At 35.9% G+C, this 24,233-nt stretch overlaps 1 protein-coding gene across 1 annotated transcript; it reads right to left on the bottom strand.

The window, feature by feature from the left end:
• Window positions 1-12,181: 12,181 nt before the first annotated feature.
• On the bottom strand, window positions 12,182-16,822 carry LOC135771693 (uncharacterized). The gene has a single exon (XM_065282052.2). It carries the CDS (start codon window positions 16,518-16,520, stop codon window positions 15,552-15,554), a length of 969 nt encoding a protein of 322 aa, XP_065138124.2. The 5' UTR covers window positions 16,521-16,822; the 3' UTR covers window positions 12,182-15,551.
• Window positions 16,823-24,233: the final 7,411 nt, after the last annotated feature.

Below are 24,233 nucleotides of genomic sequence, written 5' to 3'. Positions count from 1 at the left end.
ATATGGAGTTTATAAATTACAGCTCTCCAAAATATCATAAATACTTGATTGTTTCTATAAGATAAAATAGTTGCTTAAAGGAAACTACCTGTTTGCACAGAATGATTTTACCTCAGAGTGACAGTATACCACCTTAATGTGTCACTCACACCGTATCAGGCCAATCTGATATGGAGTTTGTAAAATACAGCTCTCCAAAATAACCTAAAAATGTTTTTATTTCTATAAGATCAAATAGGTGCTTAAAGGAAACTACCTGTTTACCTGTTTGCACAGAATGATTTTACCTCAGAGTGACAGTATACTATCTGAGGGTGTCACTTACACCGTATCAGGCCAATCTGATATTGAGTTTGTAAAATACAGCTCTCCAAAATAACCTAAATACATGTTTATTTCTATAAGATCAAATAGGTGCTTAAAGGAAACTACCTGTTTGCACAGAATGATTTTACCTCAGAGTGACAGTATACTCTCTGAGGGTGTCACTTACACCGTATCAGGCCAATCTGATATGAAGTTAGTAAAATACAGCTCTTCAAAATAACCCAAATACACGTTTATTTTTATAAGATCAAATAACGGTTTAAAAGAAACTACCTGTTTGCACAAAATAATTTCACTTCAGAGTGACAGTATACCACCTCAATGTGTCACTAACACCGTATCAGGTCAATCTGATATGGAATTTGTAAAATACAGCTCTCCAAAATAACCTAAATACATGTTTATTTATATAAGAACAAATACCTGTTTAAATGAAACTACCTGTTTGCACAGAATAATTTCACGTCAGAGTGACAGTATACCACCTCAAGGTGTCACTCACAAAATATCAGGCCAATCTGATATGGAGTTTATAAATTACAGCTCTCCAAAATATCATAAATACTTGATTGTTTCTATAAGATAAAATAGGTGCTTAAAGGAAACTACCTGTTTGCACAGAATGATTTTACCTCAGAGTGACAGTATACCACCTTAATGTGTCACTCACACCGTATCAGGCCAATCTGATATGGAGTTTGTAAAATACAGCTCTCCAGAATAACCTAAATACATGTTTATTTCTATAAGATCAAATAGGTGCTTAAAGGAAACTACCTGTTTGCACAGAATGATTTTACCTCAGAGTGACAGTATACTATCTGAGGGTGTCACTTACACCGTATCAGGCCAATCTGATATGGAGTTTGTAAAATACAGCTCTCCAAAATATCATAAATACTTGATTGTTTCTATAAGATAAAATAGGTGCTTAAAGGAAACTACCTGTTTGCACAGAATGATTTTACCTCAGAGTGACAGTATACCACCTTAATGTGTCACTTACACTGTATCAGGCCAATCTGATATGGAGTTTGTAAAATATAGCTCTCCAAAAAACCCAAATACATGTTTATTTTTATAAGATCAAATAGATGTTTAAAGGAAACTACCTGTTTGCAGAGAATAATTTCACTTCAGAGTGACAGTATACCACCTCAATGTGTCACTCACACTGTATCAGGCCAATCTGATATAGAGTTTGTAAAACACAGCTCTCCAAAATAGCATAAATACATGTTTATTTCTATAAAATCAAATAGATGGTTAAAGGAAACTACCTGTTTGCACAGAATGATTTTACCTCAGAGTGACAGTATACCATCTGAGGGTGTCACTTACACCGTATCAGGCCAATCTGATATGGAGTTTGTAAAACAGTGGTCTCAAACTCCCGGACCGCGGGCCATTTGCGGCCCGCCCTCCCCCTCTGTGCGGCCCGCGTCACCTTTCAAAAATATAACATAATCTGGCCCGCAGAAAGATTTTTATTCCCTTTGTTTTATATTCATTTGATTTTTTATTTAAACGTTTAAGGGTTCGTTTACATTTCGCGTCTAACAACGCGTTAAAACGAGTCAAAGCATTTTCCACTTTCCAAAGTGCTCAGGAGCGGAAGTTGCGCTCCGTGGCGTGGGTCGCGTCACCCGTTGCTACGCAGCCATGAACCGCGCGCGCTCCGTGATGTCGAGGATACGGAATGCGTGATCGGATTTTAATTCCTCAACTGAACCTCCCGTCAATCATATCATTGTCAACATGCGATAAATTAATCTGATCGGGACTTTGTAGTGTTTGTCCAGAGAAGATTTGTTACTTCCGGGTGGATACTCAGCTGTTACTGAGAGAAGATCAAGCTGCTGTGGGGTTAGTTCACATCAAGTCACAGCTTCTAATGGAGACACCGCATATGGAGGCAGAGCCGTATGTGTACTGCAACACATTTTAAACTACAGAAAAGAAAAGAGCCATCAAAGTGCCCAGGTTAAGGAAAGAGAAAAGATAAGGAGAAATGTACAGAAGATAAAAGTATGTATACAGCTATATATAATGAAGTATAACATATTATTATGTAGCATACTATTCAATTACACATAGAGCAATATTATTATTTTTTTCTGTCCAACTAGCTTATGTAACATTGACTACACATTCAAAAGTTTTAGGATCACTTTCACTTATTCATATTTTTCCACATATGTTAGAAAATTCATTAAAACTGAAATAACAAAGAACACAATGAAGTCAATACTATGACTGAAAACAATCCAAATTAAATCAAAACAGAAACACTTACTGGTGGTAATTTTTTATAATAGTTTATAAATCTATACAGAAATTAAATTGGTTAGTTTAGTGCTTTTATAAAATAATGTGTATTAAAAAGATAAAACCACTGCTTATATATTTTCAAGCATTATTATACATTAAATAATAGAAAATAAACATGACATTTACAGAAATATAGTACTTTTTTAACGTTAAAATAGCTTTGCGGCCCCCCGATGAAAGGTCTGTCTTAGAAATGGCCCCAAGCCAGTTTGAGTTTGAGACCCCTGTTGTAAAATATAGCTCTCCAAAATAGCATAATATTCAATTATTTCTATAAGATCAAATAGATGCTTAAAGGAAACTACCTGTTTGCACAGAATAATTTCACTTCAGAATGACAGTATACCACCTCAAGGTGTCACTCACACAATATCTAGTCAATCTGATGCAGAGTTTTTAAAATACAATGTGTATTTAAATTCTTTTGAAGAGCTGTGTTTTACAAACTCCATATCAGATTGTCCTGATATGTTGTGAGTGATACCCTGAGATGGGATACTGTCCCTCTGAAGTGAAATTATTCTGTGCAAACAGGTAGTTTTCTTTAAGCACCTATTTGATCTTATAGAAACAATCAAGTATTTATGATATTTTGGAGAGCTATATTTTACAAACTTCATATCAGATTGGCCTGATACTGTGTGAGTGACACATTGAGGTGGTATACTGTCACTCTGAGGTAAAATTATTTTGTGCAAACAGGTAGTTTCCTTTAACCATCTATTTGATCTTATAGAAATAGACGTGTATTTAGGTTATTTTGGAGAGCTGTGTTTTACAAACTCCATATCAGATCGGCCTGATACGGTGTAAGTGACACCCTCAGATGGTATACTGTCACTCTGAAGAAAAATCATTCTGTGCAAACAGGTAGTTTCCTTTAAGCACCTTTTTTTTATCTTATAGAAACAATCAAGTTTTTATGATATTTTGGAGAGCTGTAATTTATAAACTCCATATCAGATTGACTTGATTTTGTGTGAGTGACACATTGAGGTGGTATACTGTCACTCTGAAGTGAAATTATTCTGTGCAAACAGGTAGTTTCTTTTAAACAGGTATTTGATCTTATAAAAATAAACGTGTATTTAGGTTAATTTGGAGAGCTTTATTTTACAAACTCCATATCAGATTGGCCTGATATGTTGTGAGTGACACCTTGAGGTGGTATACTGTCACTCTGAAGTGAAATTATTCTGTGCAAACAGGTAGTTTCTTTTAAACAGGTATTTGATCTTATAAAAATAAATGTGTATTTAGGTTAATTTGGAGAGCTATATTTTACAAACTTCATATCAGATTGGCCTGATACGGTGTGAGTGACACATTAAGGTGGTATACTGTCACTCTGAGGTAAAATAATTCTGTGCAAACAGGTAGTTTCCTTTAAGCACCTATTTGAACTTATAGAAATAAACATGTATTTAGGTTATTTTGGAGAGCTGTATTTTACAAACTCCATATCAGATTGGCCTGATACGGTGTGAGTGACACATTAAGGTGGTATACTGTCACTCTGAGGTAAAATCATTCTGTGCAAACAGGTAGTTTCCTTTAAGCACTTATTTTATCTTATAGAAACAATCAAGAATTTATGATATTTTGGAGAGCTGTAATTTATAAACTCCATATCAGATTGGCCCGATATGTTGTGAGTGACACCTTGAGGTGGTATACTGTCACTCTGAAGTGAAATTATTCTGTGCAAACAGGTAGTTTCTTTTAAACAGGTATTTGATCTTATAAAAATAAATGTGTATTTAGGTTCATTTGGAGAGCTTTATTTTACAAACTTCATATCAGATTGGCCTGATACGGTGTAAGTGACACCCTCAGATAGTATACTGTCACTCTGAGGTAAAATCATTCTGTGCAAACAGGTAGTTTCCTTTAAGCACCTATTTGATCTTATAGAAACAATCAAGTATTTATGATATTTTGGAGAGCTGTAATTTATAAACTCCATATCAGATTGGCCTGATATGTTGTGAGTGACACCTTGAGGTGGTATACTGTCACTCTGAAGTGAAATTATTCTGTGCAAACAGGTAGTTTCTTTTAACTCTTTCCCCGCCATTGACGAGAAATATCGTCAATTAAGAGAAAACCCTTCCCCGCCAATGACGAGATTTTCCGTATTTCCGCAATACCGCTATTATCCACCAGGTGGCGCCCTTCCGCAACTTTTTAAAACCGGAAGTATTGCCCTATGGCAAGCTGCTGCATGTCCGTGTCTGTTTTAAAGATCGCTCTGAATATGATCTCTATGAAAAGTCCGTCATAAAAATGGAATTATCTCTGCTTTTTGCTCAAAATATGGTGTTTTTGCAAAAACCTACCCATATTCAAAAGCTGATTGCAAAAGAACCACTAAAGGTAGGATGAAACGGTTTTTTTTGTTTGAAAGCAGAGGGTCTGTTCTTTCATTTGGTATATTGTATGTTTATATATTTAAAGAAGAACATTTTCTGGAAGCATTAAACTTTGGTGAAAATCATGAAAAACGCTGGCGCTGGCTGGCAACTTTTTTAAAAAATGCTGGCGGTGAAAGAGTTAAACAGGTATTTGATCTTATAGAAATAAACATGTATTTAGGTTATTTTGGAGAGCTGTATTTTACAAACTCCATATCAGATTGACTTGATATTGTGTGAGTGACACATTGAGGTGGTATACTGTCACTTTGAAGTGAAATTATTCTGTGCAAACAGGTAGTTTCCTTTAACTCTTTCCCCGCCATTGATGAGATATCTCGTCAATTAAGAGAAAACGCTTTCCCGCCAATGACGAGATTTTCCGTCTTTCCGCAATACCACTATTATCCACCAGGTGGCACCCTTCCGCAACTTTTTAAACCCGGAAGTATTGCCCTATGGCAAGCGGCTGCATGTCCGTGTCTGTTTTAAAGATCGTTCTGAATGGGATCTCTATGAAAAGTCCGTTACAAAAATGGAATTATCTCTGCTTTTTCCTCAAAATGTGGTGTTTTTGCAGAAACCTACCCATATTCAAAAGCTGAATGCAAAAGAACCACTAAAGGTAGGATGAAACTGTTTTTTTTTGTTTGAAAGCAGAGGGTCGGTTCTTTCATTTGGTATATTGTATGTTTATATATTTAAAGAAGAACATTTTCTGGAAGGCATTAAACTTTGGTGAAAATCATGAAAAACGCTGGCGCTGGCTGGCAACTTTTTTAAAACACGCTGGCGGTGAAAGAGTTAAACAGGTATTTGATCTTAAAAAAATAAACGTGTATTTAGGTTATTTTGCAGAACTGTATTTTACAAACTCCATATCAGATTGGCCTGATACGGTGTAAGTGACACTCTCAGATAGTATACTGTCACTCTGAGGTAAAATCATTCTGTGCAAACAGGTAGTTTCCTTTAAGCACCTATTTGATCTTATAGAAATAAACATGTATTTAGGTTATTTTGGAGAGCTGTGTTTTACAAACTCCATATCAGATTGGCCTGATACGGTGTGAGTGACACATTAAGGTGGTATACTGTCACTCTGAGGTAAAATCATTCTGTGCAAACAGGTAGTTTCCTTTAAGCACCTATTTTATCTTATAGAAACAATCAAGTATTTATGATATTTTGGAGAGCTGTAATTTATAAACTCCATATCAGATTGGCCTGATATGTTGTGAGTGACACCTTGAGGTGGTATACTGTCACTCTGAAGTGAAATGATTCTGTGCAAACAGGTAGTTTCCTTTAAACAGGTATTTGTTCTTATAGAAATAAACATGTATTTAGGTTATTTTGGAGAGCTGTATTTTACAAACTCCATATCAGATTGACCTGATACGGTGTGAGTGACACATTAATGTGGTATACTGTCACTCTGAAGTGAAATCATTCTGTGCAAACAGGTAGTTGTCTTTAAACATCTATTTGATCTTATAAAAATAAACGTGTATTTGGGTTATTCTGGAGAGCTATATTTTACAAACTTCATATCAGATTGGCCTGATACGGTGTAAGTGACACCCTCGGATGGTATACTGTCACTCTGAGGTAAAATCATTCTGTGCAAACAGGTAGTTTTCTTTTAATATCTAACTAAATGTATAGAAAATACAGAGTGTATAGGACATCTTAGAGGTCTCTATTTTAAAAACAGCATATCAGACTGTGATGATACTGCATGAGTGACAACCTGAGATGTACCATCATTCAGATATGGAATGATTCTTTGGAAATAGGTAGTTCCTTTAACATATAACTAAATATATAAAAAATACAGCATGTGTTGGACATTTTAGAGCATTCTCATTTAAATACCCTATCAACTATATAGCAATGCTCTGTCAATCCCCTGAACAACCCAGCAACTAGTTACACTAACAGTCACCCATAATGCTGTAGCAACTACCTATCATTCACTCACTGACTCTCTATTATACGCATAACAGTTCTGTGTTAACTACCCTGAACAGCCTAGCAATTTTATAAACCACCTAAAATACCTTAGCAAGGGCCTATCAATCATTTAGAAAGCCACAGCCTCAACGTCGCAATCACCAAGAAAATATAAATATATCCTAGCAACCAATTTAAATACCGTAGCCTAGCAACAGCCCAGCAATCACATAGAATGTCACAGCAACCGCCTAACAACCACCGTTAATATGCTAGCAACTTCATAGTAAACCACCATAATATCTCAAAAACAGCCTAGCAATAACCAATAAAACCCTATCAACAGTCTAGCAATCACCCAGAAAACAAGAGGAATAGTATAGCAACCAACCAGAATTCCACAACAACAACTTAGCAACCACACAGAACCCCAGAGCAACAGCCTAGCAACCGCCATAATTCCCTAGCAACCACAAAGAATGCCAGAACAACAACCTAGCAACCACCCATATAGCCTAGCAACAGTCTAGCAATCACAGAGAAAACCAAAGCTATACCCTAGCTACCATTTAAAAACCTTAGTAACAGCGTAGCAACCACACATAATGCAATAAAAAATAGCCTAGCAACCACCCATAATACCCTAGCAATGAATTAAAACAGACCCAGAATGCAACAAAAACAGCCTAGCAACCACCCACAATACCCTAGCAATGATTTAAAAAGACACATAATGCAACAGAAATAGCCTAGCAACCACCCATAATACCCTAGCAATGAATTAAAACAGACCCAGAATGCAACAGAAACATCATAGCAACCACCCATAATACCCTAGCAACGACTTAAAAAGACACATAATGCAACAGAAATAGCCTAGCAACCACCCATAATACCCTAGCAATGAATTAAAACAGACCCAGAATGCAATAGACACAGCCTAGCAACCACGCAAAATGCAACAAAAACAGCCTAGCAACCACCCATAATACCCTAGCAATGACTTTTAACAGACACAGAATGCAATAGAAACAGCTTAGCAGCCACCAATAATACCCTAGCAACGACTTAAACAGACACAGAATGCAAAAGAAACAGACTAGCAATCACCCATATACCCTAGCAACAGTCTAGCAATCACATAGAAAACCAGAACTATACCCTAGTAACCACTTAAAAAGCCCTAGCAATAGCATAGCAAGCAACCAGAATGCAACAAAAACAACCTAGCAACCACCAATAAAACCCTAGTAACAGCCTAGCAACCACACAGAATGCAAGAGAAACAACCTAAAAACCAACCATAATACCCTAGCAACAACTTAAAGAACCTTAGCAACAGCCTAGCAACCACACAGAATGCAAGAGAGACCGCCTAGCAACCACCCTAATACCCTAGCAATAACTTAAAACAGACACAGAATGCAACAGAAACAGCCTAGCAACCAAACAGAATGCAACAGAAACAGCCTAGCAACCACCCATATGCCCTAGCAACAGTCTAGCAATCACATAGAAAACCAAAGATATACCCTAGCAACCACTTTAAAATCCCTAGCAATAGCATAGCAAGCAACCAGAATGCAACAAAAACAACCTAGCAACCACGCATAAACTCCTAGTAACAGCCTAGCAACCACACAGAATGCAAGATAAACAGCCTAGCAGCCACCAAAAATACCCTAGCAACGACTTAAACAGACACAGAATGCAAGAGAAACAGACTAGCAACCACCCATATACCCTAGCAACAGTCTAGCAATCACATACAAAACCAAAGCTACACCCTAGCAACCACTTAAAAAGCCCTAGCAATACATTAGCAAGCAACCAGAATGCAACAAAAAAAACCTAGCAACAATGCATACAACCCTAGTAACAGCCTAGCAACCACACAGAATGCAAGAGAGACCGCCTCGCAACCACTCATAATACACTAGCAATGACTTTAAACAGACACAGAATGCAACAGAAACAGCCTAGCAACAAAACAGAATGCAACAGAAACAGCCTAGCATCCAAACAGAATGCAACAGAAACAGCCTAGCAACCAATTATAGAACCCTAGCAACCACAAACAATGCAAGAGAAACAGCCTAGCAACTACCCATAATACCCTAGCAATTACTTAAAACAGACACATAATGCAACAGAAACAGCCTAGCAACCATTTATAGAACCCTAGCAACCACACAGAATGCAACAGAAACAGCCTAGCAACCACTCATAATACCCTAGCAATTACTTAAAACAGACACATAATGCAACAGAAACAGCCTAGCAACCATTTATAGAACCCTAGCAACCACACAGAATGCAAAAGAAACAGCCTAGCAACCACCCATAATACCCTAGCAAAGACTTAAACAGACACAGAATCCAACAGAAACAGACTAGCAACCACCCATAATACCCTAGCAATTACTTAAAACAGACACATAATGCAACAGAAACAGCCTAGCAACCAAACAGAATGCAACAGAAACAGCCTAGCAACCACTTATAGAACCCTAGCAACAACACAGAATGCAAGAGAAACAGCAACCACCCATAATACAACAGAAACAGCCTAGCATCCAAACAGAATGCAACAGAAACAGCCTAGCAACCACTTATAGAACCCTAGCAACCACACAGAATGCAAGAAAAAACAGCCTAGCAACCATCCATAATACCCTAGCAATTACTTAAAACAGACACATAATGCAACAGAAACAGCCTAGCAACCATTTATAGAACCCTAGCAACCAAACAGAATGCAACAGAAACAGCCTAGCAACCACTTATAGAACCCTAGCAACCACACAGAATGCAACAGAAACAGCCTAGCAACCACTTATAGAACCCTAGCAACCACACAGAATGCAACAGAAACAGCCTAGCAACCACTTATAGAACCCTAGCAACCACACAGAATGCAAGAGAAACAGCCTAGCAACCACCCATAATACCCTAGCAATTACTTAAAACAGACACATAATGCAACAGAAATATCAGCAGATTAAGTGAGAAACTTTTATTTTGAAATCATTCCTAATGTCTAATTTATGTGCACACAGAAAAAAAACGGGGGGCTAGTTTGACCGTCTTTTTCGGAGTGGCGGCTGGCTTGACTGCAGTCAACGTTAGGAGACCGTACTGGCGACGTGGTAATTTGGTACTATAATGGTAATGACATTTCCTCCCTAGGATTTACCAGTTAACAATTGTTGGTTCCCAAAACGTTTTCCTAACATTAGTTTTTGTTCTAAAAATGTTCCCCTAACGTTAGTTTTTGGTTTCCATAATGTTATTTTTAAGGTTTGTTTTTGGTTAGCCAGGAGAGTTTTCTTTACAGAAATATAATGTTATTTTTAGGTTAGTTTACATTCCCCTAACGTTATGATAACATTAGAATAACAATAGGAGAACGTTATTTTCAGGTTAGTTTAATGATTTTCTGCTAAGAATAAATAACAACAAAGTACTTTAAACGTAGTTTATTTATGTATCAAGCAAAATAAACAACACATAGTTTATCTAGGAAACCAAGACATTTGTTATTTTCGACGAGGTATTTGTTCAAGAGTTCAGCTTAGTCAGACAATTTAAAAAACTAAAACCGGAAGTAAAGTTCGGACCAGTGGCATATCACGTCACCGCACGGTGTGTCCAATGAAATAGTCTATACAGAAAAGGATGCATATGTGTAGCCTTCGCACTCTCAAGAAGGTATCCATGAAATTGTAAAACACCTTGTTTCTCAATATACGCTCTTCAGCGATCTTGCATACTTGTGTTCTCGCTCCACGTCATTATTAACCATCAAAGTTCAATTCCAATTCTCAAGAACGCAAGTACAGAGGATGCATAAAATTACCTGGATGTGTCCTTTATATTGAGGATACATCGAGTGCAGACTTGCGCTATAAAAACGGTTTATGCCCCAGAAGTCATTGCGGCAAAACGAAGCGAAGGAAGGAAGTGCTAAGCACACCTGTTTTTAACGCCGTCGAGCGCACGAGAGTGAGAAGCTGGTTAAAGTAAACGTTTGTTTTTAAACATTTAAAGTATTAAATACATAAAAAAAATGCTAATTTGATATTGAAATGTATGTTTTATTGGCATAGAACAACTAATCTTAATTGAGTTTCTAATTTTAGATTATATTATTTTTTTACCTGGTACCTGAAATATTTACGTATTTTCCATTAAAAAAATAATAATGTATGTAAAATGCAGATAATGGTATGTTTGTCACTTTATGAATGTTGCGATTCTGAATCTGGGGAGGTCAGGTTACCAACAGGAAGATCGCAAAGATCTCAATTCTCACAAGTGCGTTCTGTGTTCTCGCGACCTTGTGAGTTTGTTCTTCCAAGGTCGCCTGGCAAGACCGATCTCCACGAGAACGCAAGTCTGTTCTTTGCGTTCTTGGAATTGAGAAACAGCCCTAGATCCTCTACTATTCCCTGTGGAAACCGGAAGTGTGACCTCTGACCTATTTCTGAATTATCTGACTTTCTGCGTGTTGCATTTTAGAATACTGAATTTGGTCGTCTACATTTTATTATTTATCTTGCAAAACTGAATTGTAAATATCTTTACAAATACGGCAATATTCAGTTTTATTAAATAACAGTTGTCTGTTATTCAAGTTTATGCATTTCAAATTCAAAACGTTTTGGCAGAATTCTAGCTCCATAGATGGAAGTGTGACTTTGGATGGTGATTTCAATGGAGAGTGAGATCATGATTTCGGTGCTAGTAGGCTAAAGTTTTTTAAAATCAGATACCCTGCCTTTAAGTGTAAAACTTGCATTTTATAGTCAGGAGCTTTATTTATGAACCTACACTTTTAGTCAGGTTTACTTATTCTCCCTTATGAAAAATAAACATCCAGTAAAGCTGATTGATTGCCTACAAATACATGGCTATATACAAATACTGTAGCAAAACGGTTTCTTTTCTATCATCCTGGTAGGTTGTTATTTTCTATTTTTTATAATATTACTTACGTTTTAAGATTATGAATTCTACTGTTTACTTTTTCCCCTAAAATAAAAGAATATGAAGAAATTATTTAAAATTATTCTTTCTTGAATGTGCAAATGAAAAGTGCAGTTGAAGTTTTAAGGCTTTATTTTCATCTGTATACTGTAGCTGTACAATGACTTTGTTTTTTTTACAACATTACATTCAACTGTGATTATCATTAAAATACTAATAATAAAGTAGAAAGAAACCTGTTATACAATATATGGTGTCTGTGCAGTGAAAGTGTGACATGCTTGCATATAGGCCTATAGCAGAAGTCAGAAGACGTAATTGTTAGAAAAATGAACAAAGCATTTACTGAATAATCTGAACACTTTCTTTCTCAGTGTGTTACTATCCAAGGCAAGTTAATGGACAATAAATGACATTATGGTTCCATGACATTAAGACTTTGAAACCAATTCTTAAAATCACATAGCACACAACATAAAATAAACGAGTTTGACACATAACAAAAGAGTTTATAAAAGAGATTATATAAAAATTATAAATGTGTCAATAAAAAATGAAAAACAACACTACTGTATATAGTTACTAGTGATGCAACAATACACTTAGTTCACAGTTCAATACAATTTTCGGTTCTTGTCCACGGTTTTCTGTTCTGTTTCGGTTCTGATGCCTTGGCCTATTAAAGTGTTTTTTAATTATTCTATGCTTAGGAAACAGGAACAGTGAGATGTTAAGAAGCAAAAATACTGGTTTTAATTGCAGTTCTCTTTATTTTATGTAAATGCAAAATCATCTTAAACATTTCTAGTGTATTGATACAATAATATAAGATATAATTAAATAAAGACATATAAAAATGATATCCTATTCAAACTGGGGAACATGTGAATTCATTACATTACATAAATTGGCCATTTTATATACCTGTACTTAGTAAATTAAACTTTACATTGTAAATGAAGGCTATACCTTACTGCACTACTGTTAAATCCAACATCATGCTGTCTGTGTAGAAACCAAAAATGCGTTGCACAATCAAGATTACTGGTGGGATTTATTTTATTTTATCAGGCGCATTCTCTTCTTGAGTTGAACTTTTTGAGGACGGAAGACGTGTTTGAGGCAAATAACGCGCGTTTGCCTCAATAACAAGCCCAATTTGCGTCATTCGCATTGCCCCACGCGAATTTGCATCTTTACATTGATGTTGTATGTAATCTACACGCGCAAGTAATTAATCCACACCTCAGATTTAAAAGACAGTCGTTCTGCTGCTTTTTGTTGACGTATTTCTGTTGGGTTTGTGCGCACGCGAATGAAATCTGACACCAGCATTGCAAGCAGAGTTCAAGCAGAGTTAACGCAGGTAGCACACAGTGACTGCATATCAACTCGCTGTGTCGTATAGACGGTTTCATCGCACGCACGTGATTCACGTCTGGATCCGAACTTTACTTCCGGTTTTGTTTTTTTAATGGTCTGACTAGTTGCTAAACTGATCTCTTGAACAGATGCCTCGTCTAAAATAACAAATGTTTTGGTTTCCTAGGTAATCAATGTGTTTTTTTTTGCTTGTTATATAAATAAACTACGTTTAAAGTACTTTGTTGTTATTTATTATTAGCGGAATTTACCGGAAGTTACGTGCGGACCGCGACAGCCGCTTGTTTATCTTGTTATTGCTGAAACCGTCTATATAACCGCACATTAACAAAAGTGCATGGAATATAGAACTGACAGATTTGGATGGACAAACATGCGCGTATTGCACCGTGGGGGTCGAACCGAATGATTCAATAATGTATTGAGAATTGTGGCATCCCTAATAGTTACAGTATGTTTGCTGTCCTCCAAAAATTACGACCTAATAGTTCGTTTATGCATGCACCATAATACAACAGATAGGGACGTAGTGCCCTCTAGCTGCCAAAGCTTATACGACCCGTGGTTACGTTTTAAGGTTCTTTGCCTTATACGTCAGATTAAATGCATTTTATTTTCTACATTTGTAAATATAGAAATGGTTTCATAAACAATTATGGTTTTAAAGATATGTTGGAGCATCTAAACCCACCCTTTCCCTAAACCCAACCAGTTTGTTTATCACATTGTCGCCTTCACCTGCATTCATATAAGTTTAGTTACAGCCTAAAAGTGGCCCTGGAAGCCCAAAAGCAGCACACCACACACCCCTCTGTTAGCGATTTAGATGCTCTTCTCCTCAGTCTATTATTCACGTTCCGATTTTCCACGGTCTGTTCACCATTTCTGTAGTGAAAAAAATGCTTCCCTGCCAATGACGAGTAATTCTGGCTTTCCGCAACACTGCTATTATCCACCAGGTGGTGCTCTTCTGCAACTTATACAACTCAGAAGTATTGCCCTAGGACAAACAGCTGTATGTCCATGTATGGTTTTATGGATCGCTCTAAATTGGATCTCTATCAAGTCCTTTACAAAAATGCAATTATCTCAGCTTTTTGCTCAAAATTTTGTGTTTTTCAAGAAACCTACCCCTATTTGAGAAGTGATTACAAGAAAAGTAATGAAGGTAGGATGAAACGTCTTTTTTGTTTTAAAGCAGAGGGTCTATTTTTTCATTTGATATATTGTACGTTTTCTGAAAGATATTAAACTTTTGTGAAAATCATGAAAATGCTGGCACTAGAAACTTTTTTCTGGCAGGGAAAGTTAAAGGTTCTGTCCAGTATGAACTCTCTGATGGGATTTTAAGTTAGACGAAGAAGCAAACATCTTGTCACACTGAGAGCATTTGTAAGGTTTATCACCTGTATGAATTCTCATGTGACTTAGTAATGAAGACCCTTGACTAAAACTCTTCTCAGAGACACTACAGTGATAAGGTTTCTCTCCAGTATGAACTCTTTGATGAACTCTGAATTGAGATGAAATAGAGATTCACATTGAGATACACATTGAGTATGTTTACATGCACAGAATAAGCGGATATCTATCAAAAATCTGCTTATTACAGAAAACTGTTTTCATGTGTTTACATGCAAATCAGTAAGCCAGCTATGCAGACAACTGCGTTTACATGGGACTTGAAGAATTATCAGTTTTCTCGCAGGCAGTGACGTCACCACCTATAGTACACAATAGTCGTTCAAAAAGTAAACGACATATCTGTATTAATTACTGTTGTATCTCTCCTTGTGTCTGCAGAACCTGTAAATGTAACATGAGCTTTTATTTTCACAGTTTCTCTGCCAACTGCTTTAGTCGAGCGGAGACTTTTATGCGTTACCTTGCGCTTACTTCCGCGTGGGACGTTTATCTTTCATACGCGGAGACATGCGCACATGGACAAAACCGTGAGAAAGCCGGTTAAGGTGTTTACATGCCACGCGAAATCGGCGTAATGAGCAAAAAACTACCTGTGCCGATCGGTTTTTGCTTACGCTGTTTATGGGCTTTCACCGATTAAAGAAAACCGCTTTACGCGTTAACATGACCCCACGTGTTATCAGTTTATTAAGCATAATCGGCGTAAGACTGTTCATGTAAACGCACTCATTGAGTGCAGACGTAAGGTTTCTCTCCAGTGTGAACCCTCTGATGGACTTTTACATGAGCTGACTGAGCAAACGTCTTGTCACACTGAGAGCATTTGTAAGGTTTTTCACCTGTATGAACTCTCATGTGCTTTAGTAAGGTATCCTTTACACTAAAACTCTTCCCACAGAGACGACAGTGATAAGGTTTCTCTCCAGTATGAACTCTCTGATGGACTTTGAAGTGACCTGAACAAGTAAACGTCTTGTCACACTGAGAGCATTTGAAAGGTTTTTCACCTGTATGAATTCTCATGTGACTTAGTAATGAAGCCAGTTGACCAAAACTCTTCTCACAGACACTACAGTGATAAGGTTTCTCTCCAGTATGAACTCTTTGATGAACTCTGATTTGAGATGAATTAGAGAAGCGCTTTCCACATTGAGTGCAGACGTAAGGTTTCTCTCCAGTGTGAACTCTTTGATGAACTCTGAATTGAGGTAAATTAAAGAAACTCTTCCCACAGACACTACAGTGATGAGGTTTCTTTCCAGTATGAACTCTTTGATGAACTCTGAATTGAGATGAATTAGAGAAGCGCTTTCCACATTGAGTGCAGACGTAAGGTTTCTCTCCAGTATGACTTCTCTGATGGGCTTTTAAATGACCTGACTGAGCAAACGTCTTGTCACACTGAGAGCATTTGTAAGGTTTTTCACCTGTATGAACTCTCTGGTGCTTTAGTAAGGTAGACTTTAGACTAAAACTCTTCCCACAGACACTACAGTGATAAGGTTTCTCTCCAGTGTGAACTCTCTTATGAACTTTTAAATTACTTGAACAAGCAAACGCCATGTCACACTGAGAGCATTTGAAAGGTTTTTCACCTGTATGAAGTCTTTGATGAACTTTAAGATTTGGTTTGGTTTTGAAGTATTTTCCACATTCAGTGCAGTTGAAAGGCTTTTCACCACTGTGTGTCCTCATGTGAACATTTAGATCAGAGGAAGAGACACAAATCTTTCCACACTGCTCACAGTGAAACTGCTTCTTCTTCTTCTCTCTGTGGTCTTCTGAATGAAGTTTCTTCTCTTGTAAGGTAGTAAAGCTGATCTCAGATCTGGTGAAGAGTTTCTGTTCTGTGTGTTTTCTCTCATGTCGCTCTAAAAGTCTCTGTGAGCTGAATGTCTTTCCACAGGTGATGCAGGAAAGAGTTTGTGCTGTCAGTCGCTCTTTTGATGTTGAGGACGTTATGTCTATATCCAAACATGAATCACTCTTCACATCTGAAAGAAACAAGAAACAGTCCTGTTGTGTCAGTCCTGTTATTACAGCTGGGTCATTGCAGATCAAAAAAAAGTGCAATTCCAAACAGTAAAACTAACTTGTAATGGAAAGTACCTGGTACTCAAAATGTGTGAATTTACTTCATTTTAAAGTTAAATTAACACAATTAGTTGTGGATGTTCCAGTTCCCAGCATGCTTTGCATGAGCACACAATACGACAGCATTTTTTTTTATTAAGTAATATTTTATGTGTTTTTTAGTAAAGAAAAAGACTCAGTAGTGTTAAACATTTATTTATGTTGGAGATTTAGAAGAGTTTGCTATTTTTATTTTATTTTTGGGCTTACCATTGTTCAGAAGTGTGGTGCCTGTGCTTGGCTCTAAGTCAACAATGTGTTGCTTTATCATGTAAAGAATAAGTATGAGCTCAGGGCTAACTTTCACAATCTCAACACACTTTCACTGGTATAACATTTACACGAGTCACATGATTTGTTTCTGTGATTTGCGAACAAAAATTAAATGGTAGTTGGTATTTTGAGTACTCTGAACTTGTCGGGTTTTACAGTGTACTGTTAAGTTGTAAAATTTAAGTATTTGAGTACAGGAAACTTATAAAAAACAAGGCAATTAGTTGCCACAAAATATTTAAGTAACATTACTTCTACAATTAAAGTTACATAAAGTATCTAATTTAATTTGTATCAGACTTAAACTAAGTTACGATAAATACATTTTTTGATTTGAATTGAAATTGTCTGAACTCAAAACTTTTAAGTTTTCTAACTTAAGAAAATAGCGGCAATCAGTTGCCTACAATTTTTTGAGTTAGAAGAACTTATCCGAGTTTACAGTGTATATTTTATTAAAATAATAACAATATAACTAGTGATCAATGAAAAAATATATAGGGCTGTTTTCCCAGACAGGGATTAGCTTAAATCAGGACTAGGCCTTAGTTTAATTAAGAAATATAACTATTTTTAACAAACATGCCTTACTAAAAACATTACTGGTGTGCATTTTAAGGCCAAACAAAGGTTGTTCAAACTGAAAACAACTTGCACTGACATATCTTAAAATACATAAGTGCAAGTTGTTTTCAGATGTACAGCTCTTACATTTATTTTAGTCTAGGACTAGTCTAATCCCTGTCTGGGAAACCGCCCATTTAATGTAATGCATGATTATTTGTGAGTAATCCACATTTTTGTAAGAGTCGTCAAACGGAGCAATAACGACAAAATGACTTTCATAATCCTTGTTGCATTATATGATGACACTTCTAAGAATAAGATGAAGTATTTTTTAAAGGGATAGTTCACCCCAAAATTATCACTTTTCCCTGTGTCGTTCTAAACTCCCAAGTGCTCAGATTGTCTTCAGTAGAGATCGACAGTTAATGATTTTTTTACTGATACAGACTATTTGGATGCTTATGTGCCCGATAACAGATATGCTGAACCAATTTGATTTACTCTTATACTACTGTTTTGACACAATTACAACAACACTAGTCAACTGTACAAACACGTATAATAACAACAATCACAATGTAATAAACCGAGACCGACCGATTTATCAGTTTTCCGATTTTATCGCTGATATGAGCATGTCGCAGATATATCTGTATCGGCGTATACGACACAGATATGCAGTCGATATGAACGTTTTTCACTTTAAGATTATCTGTTTATGATGACAAGCAGAGTTAGTGTCCCAGTCACACCACTGAGAATGACCGAAGTTACACATATATAAACGCCAATGAGGCGTTTAGCGAGGCGCGGGCGCGTCCAGTTAATGCATCTGTCTTTTCTATCATTTCACTGTAGCTCAGCATCGTGGTGTAAAGTTAACATTATTACTTTAAAAGCAGCAGTAAAACTGTTTCTACTGTAATGGTTTAACTTTGCAATCAATCCATTGTTCATATTAATGTTTAAGTTGACACATTGTGCCATATAGTTTTGCCATTCAAGATCTTATTTGTGCGTGTTTTTTCGTAGTGCATGATCACAGTTCATATGTGTGGGGAAAGACAAGCTATTAGAGTAAAATATTGTGTTAGGCTGCTTCATGAGTTAATAAGAAAACATTTTTTACAATTCCTGCAAATGCAGTGATGAAGTTCATGTTCTCATGATTTATTTTTATGAATTAAAATGTTTTGAAAATGTGCTTTGGACAGAGATGCATTCATTTTTTCTCTTTCGTGGAGGTTATGTTTTGAAAGACGATGTCCTGTAGCTCAGGCACGGCCCCACTTCTCAACAGGCCCACCTAAAACTTTTTTCCCAAAAAAACCCCCAAACTTTTACTATATTCTAATTTTGTCAAGAATTATTTTAAAAAAAAATCGTCAATAAGCTCATAATTTGTGCTAAAAAAGTCTAAATGTTAAGTTTTAAAACCATTTTAAAAAGCTGGTAATATTTTGATGTTTCTGCGCAATTTCAGCAGTCAGTGAGGTTCGGTTTGTTCCGATCAGAGCTGGTGAGCGGAGAGCGCATTTCTGAATATTAGAAATATTTTAATTAGAAATATAATCTAGATTAATATTATAAAAAAATTTGTTAGGTAATACAATGATTACCAAATTTCTCTCTCATATTGCTCCTCATATCCACTGAAAACAGTCCAAAAAATTGAACCAAAAGTCAAATTATTATGGACGGAAGTTAAAACTGGTGGGTACAAAATGACTCATGAATCATGACTCAGTTAAGGCAGCGGCAGTCACGCGGTCTCTTCACAACATTTTTACACCTGGTTATTAAGACACCTTTGGTCGATTGGATTAAAAGTGGACGAGAGAGAAAGAGAGAGACATTCCCGTTTACACTTTGTGTTTTTAATTCGCCTCTTTTGTCCACTTGCGAGTTTTTGAAAAGAAAGCTGCTTGTGTTGTTACTGAACATGCTCATTTCAGAGCAATTGATTAAATAAGTCCACGCAACTTTAAACCATCGCTATATAAAAGAGGCGGAGAGCAGATGCTTTAGTTTTGTAAAAATCTAAAGTCCTTTTTCTTAAAGGTAAGTTGCTTATTAATTTGTGAAGTACATAAGTTACTGTAAAGCTAATAAACTTCATAAGTTTCCCTTTTCATTACAAGTCCTATATAACGTTATTCTCTTCAAACCTGCCAATGATTCAAGTTGTATGTTGTTCTGTTTGTGTTTTAAAGTTATTCATGATAAGTCAAGTTTACGGTTTTGTGCACTGATAACATTTTGGATAATAAAGATTATTGTTAAACACACCTGCCTGTATTACACGTCTTTGTCACGGCATTTTAAGTGTTTGATAACCACATTTGTTAGTGATCGTTGCAAACATTTGTTATATATAATGTATAGTGTATTCTATGTACAGTACTGTAGTATAATAAAATATACTGTAGTATATGTGAACTGTACTATAATACACAATGAATACCGGCCGATATATTGTTATCTGTCTTTTTTACTCCCTAATATCTGTATCGGCCCAAAAAATGCATATCGGTTGAGTCTAGTAATAAATAGAGGAGTTAAAGAGTGACAAATAATATTAATTTAATGAATGATATCAAAGAAATGATACATTGTTAGGAAAGTAACCAACCAAACAGCGTATCATTGAATTTCCACTGGTATTTCATGTCAGAATAATTCACATTTTGTTGTTATAGTTTATGAAATGGCTGTTGACAAAATGCTGGTTATCTATGCATTTTATCATACATCAACTTTATCAAACTTGTTATAGCTCACGGAGGTAATAAACAGAGGCGGAAACTACTTAAGTATTTTTACTTTCTACATAAAAGTAAATTTTTAAGTATTCATATTTTATCAGTGTTTTTCTTTGGAAAACATACATTCCAAAGCATATTATCATAATTTGTACTCCACTACATTTCATAATTTCAAGTTTTTGGTTTATATTTAATATTTAAGTACATAAGAAAATTAAAAGTACACAATTTTTATGTAATTAGTTATTAAATCAATTTTAATCTGCAATATAAAAAGAATACACAGTAGTATGATTCTATGCTTTAGAATGTAGTGAACATTTTTTAGTAAAGTACATTTTTTCCCAAGACAAAAACTCTGATGAAGCACAGATGCTTGGAAATTTACTTAAAATACTCAAGTAATGTCCGCCTCTGGTAATAAATAATTAATTAATGTCCACAGACATTTATTTAGATGTTTTTAGCAAAATAATGTTTATCTGGTTAATGTTAATATAACTTGGGGTACATCTTCTTAAAAGTTAGCTGAATGTGGTGTCTGTGCTTCTGCCTTCAACCCAGTAAGTGAACAACAAGATGAACGGGAGTTTTAAAGGCTATTAATAAGCATACAAAAAAATTAATTTAGTATTATTAATTTTTATTTCCCACAAGCATTCATTCATGGCTGTTAAATTCAAGATACGTTGTTACTGAGACAGGATTTGATGAATCAATTTACGTGAGTCTGTGAGTTTGTCTCAATTTCTTAGTCAAACTGCTGCTTTTCAGGCATTTATAATAAGGTGACCAGATTTTTCAAATGAAAACCGGGGACATTTCCTAGTTAAATGGTTAAAATATCATTAATATCATTGTTATCTATGAATTATTAAATGGTGACAAAATGTTTTTTGAAAGTTTTCTTCTTTTTATTGTTGTGGGTTCACTGCAAAAAATGACTTCTTACTTAATTGTATTTTTGTCTTATTTTCAGTACAAATATCTAAAAAATCTTAAATCAAGATGCATTTTCTTGATGAGCAAAATCCCCTAAGAAAAATCTAGCTTTAAGACAAAAAACTAATTTAAGTGAATTTGTGCTTAAAACATGCAAAAAATATTTTTCTTGAATTAAGTAGTGGTAGATTTTTTTGCTTGTTTTAAGCACAAATTTGATATTTTGGTCTAAAAATTAGACTTATATTCTTAGGTCATTTTGCCCATCAAGAAAATGCATTTTGACTTAAGAATTTTTTTATATTTGTACTGAAAACAAGAGAAAAATACTAATAAGAAAGTCATTTTTTGCAGTGTTTCTAATTCAATTAATTGAACAATTTCTGTATCCTAAAAATAGAATAGAAATCATTTTTCATGTTTTTTACAAAAGAGACATACCCCATCAAAAATGTCTTGTAAGGTACTACTTCAGCTGATTTCATAACATTGTAAACGTGAAGAAAAGAAGGAATAGTGCAAAATGTAAACATATTTAGCCTACACAAAACAAATGCTCCGTAACATACTGTGATCAGTTTACTTCATTGGTTTATTATTTTAATTTAACATGAGTAATTAGTACCTTAAGCCCCCATAACTTTTTTCACATCTTATGATAACTTGATTGATGATAATGACGCTTTCTTGTGTGCCTTGTAGTAAATTCTTCATCGCTAAATCAGTGGCGTGCGCAAGTAATACGTAGCTCGCGGCCCCCTCTGCTGGTGAAAATAATCATTACATGATTGCTCCGGTCTGGTACTACAAACTAGGGATGCTCCGATCAGGATTTTTGCAGCCGATACCGATCACCGATTTGTAATCGCTGTGATCGGCCGATACCGATTCCGATACCGATTTTTTTTTAAAGCTGATATGCAAGCTCTTTGATGACTAACTGTTACAATCTTTTCTAAATAAAATAATACCACGGATGTTGCCTTTGTTATATTACTTGCAGTAAGTAGGTATATTATTGTTTTAATAGAGACTCAAATAAATAAGCACAACAAATATTTATTCTGCAAAGAGAAATTTAATATGGCTTTAAAAAGGCTTATGTCTCCTAAAAGTACTGAAAATAAAACACTTCACAGACTTTACTGTATTAATTAAATATACACGCACTCGTATGCAGTATAAAAATTCTTTAGTCAAGAGCAGAGAGTGATTTTATTGAGAGATGAATTAGGTTACTGCAGCTTTAAGACGTGAGAGAGAGATCGCTCTGTTCACGTGCACTGATGACAGGCTTCTGTGTGTGTGGGCGGTGGCTGAACGCAGACAAGCAGCTGTGAGGAAAATAAAAGTTTAAACGCTCAAAACTTTAAGACGCATGCAAATAAAAAACTTTTGGCATGAGGATGCAATTGTCCGTGATAGATATGTGTTGTATACGCTGTTTGATGGGGATGTGAAGACGCCTCGCGCTGTTGACCGGAGCGCGTCCTCATACGCATATCTAAAGGCAAAGAGAGACATACAAATCTGCACGCTGCACATGAGCAACAGGTTGTAAAGCATCATAAGCATTTTTACAACCTGTTGCTCATGTGCAGCGTGCAGATTTGTATGTCTCTCTTTGCCTTTACAGAGATATGCGTATGAGGACGCGCTTCGTTAAACAGCGCGAGGCGTCTTCACATCCCCATCAAACAGCGTATACAACACATATCTATCACGGACAATTGCATCCTCATGCCAAAAGTTTCTTATTTGCATGCGTCTTAACGTTTTGAGCGTTTAAACTTTTATTTTCCTCACAGCTGCTTGACTGCGTTCAGCCACCGCCTACGTAAAAAATGTCTTTAATTGCAACCGCATTCAGGATCCTTTTGATGACAAAAGTAAACAGAAAGATCGGTTTATGAGATCGGCAGATTTAGCGAGCACCGATCGAGTCATTTAATGCCATTATCGGCCGATACCGATCGGCGGCCGATCGATCGGAGCATCCCTACTACAAACGCTATGTTGATCGGGTTTTCAGTGTATTTGCTGGTTGTTTTGGACATGCTGTAAAACGGGGACGTCTGGTCACCTTAATTTATAACACATCTTATCTGTGCATTAATGTCTGTTATGTTACATAAATTGCTTTATTAAAGCAGGGCTATTCAATTTGTTTGTCGTGGGGGCCAGTTCATGAAAAGCATCTCAAATGAGGGGCCGGAGATATAACAGTGATGATGACTACATTTTCCAACATTTAAACATACTAATGTTATATTTTGAAACTTCATAAAAACAAAACCAGTGCATTGTACACTAGGCTTTTTCTACAAACATGTATTTTAAAACTGCATTCAACAACATTAGTGCATTGTTAGATGTCTAAGTATGCTTTTTCTACATCCAGACATGTTCATATGTTGTATTTTAAAATTGCATAACAACATAAGTGCATTGTAAGATGCCCAAGTAAGCTTTATTCTACATTTAAATAGGTAAATAAGAGCCATATCACACTCATTGAGAATTTAACTAATTTACTCACTTCAGTGCACATAACAAAAAAGTTTATAATATGGAACATAATTGTTTTATGCAGTTTTTTGCGAGCGGGGGAAGCGATCGCCTTGAACTTGTGGACCAAAGTGCGAACATAAACACGTGACACAGCTGCTCACACCAGTCACGTGACTCGCGCTCTGCAGCTCATGCTGTATGAAACAGACGCACGCGC

This window comes from Paramisgurnus dabryanus, chromosome 8 (genome assembly GCF_030506205.2).
Source record: "Paramisgurnus dabryanus chromosome 8, PD_genome_1.1, whole genome shotgun sequence".
Taxonomy (NCBI): Eukaryota; Metazoa; Chordata; class Actinopteri; order Cypriniformes; family Cobitidae; genus Paramisgurnus; species Paramisgurnus dabryanus.
This window is presented reverse-complemented; position numbering and strand designations above follow the sequence as displayed.

Coding starts and splice junctions, on each gene's coding strand:
- LOC135771693 (XM_065282052.2), bottom strand. CDS start 16,520: ATGAGGACACACAGTGGTGAAAAGCCTTTCAACTGCACTGAATGTGGA.